The following is a 468-nucleotide window of genomic DNA, read 5'->3' on the forward strand; positions in this document are numbered from 1 at the left end:
TGGAGAGCTATTTCAAATGTGTTGGAGGTAAGATAGACAGAGGAAGAGAAGCTCCTCTCTCTCTCTTTCTTACTTCGCTGCTTACTACAGAAACAAGGCTCCTTCCTTTTGAAGTATTGCTGCTATATACGGTGGCTCTTATGATCATGAGGCATATCATCATCTACACATAGTATTCTAAAAGGAAAGGAGGGAGCTATACATCCAGTAGCCTCTCTTATCATGCACTAATAAGAATAACGTCTCATTCTCTGCTGTACTTCTCGCTTCTACGTTGTGCTAGTCTTTGATCCACCATGGATGAAAGAAATGACACTTTCGTGGANNNNGGCTGCATTCGGCGGATCGTAGAGAGAAGGATTTCTCTTCTTTCAAGTTCTCGTTCCAAGGAAGCTTAATGTCTGGTGAGAAAGAAAGATGATGAAACAGGTATAGGAGCGACATACTGCTGCTGGAGGTGTGCTGACT

The 468-nt window shown here is 42.9% G+C and overlaps 2 protein-coding genes across 2 annotated transcripts in view; one reads left to right on the top strand and one right to left on the bottom strand.

The window, feature by feature from the left end:
* The window catches only part of CSUI_005267 (snf2 family amine-terminal domain protein), a 9518-nt gene that overhangs the window by 7345 nt on the left and 1705 nt on the right, over window positions 1-468 (top strand). The window contains exon 5 of the mRNA XM_068065444.1: window positions 1-27. This exon is cut by the window's left edge and continues 655 nt beyond it. Coding sequence (XP_067922573.1) covers window positions 1-27 — 27 coding nt within the window. The remainder of the gene's footprint in view (window positions 28-468) is intronic.
* CSUI_005268 (uncharacterized protein) overlaps window positions 1-468 on the bottom strand; it is a gene marked incomplete at both ends in the record, with an annotated part of 8831 nt that overhangs the window by 7069 nt on the left and 1294 nt on the right. The gene's annotated exons all lie outside the window — the stretch shown is intronic.

Source organism: Cystoisospora suis (genome assembly GCF_002600585.1).
Source record: "Cystoisospora suis strain Wien I chromosome Unknown contig_2556, whole genome shotgun sequence".
NCBI classification, from domain to species: domain Eukaryota; phylum Apicomplexa; class Conoidasida; order Eucoccidiorida; family Sarcocystidae; genus Cystoisospora; species Cystoisospora suis.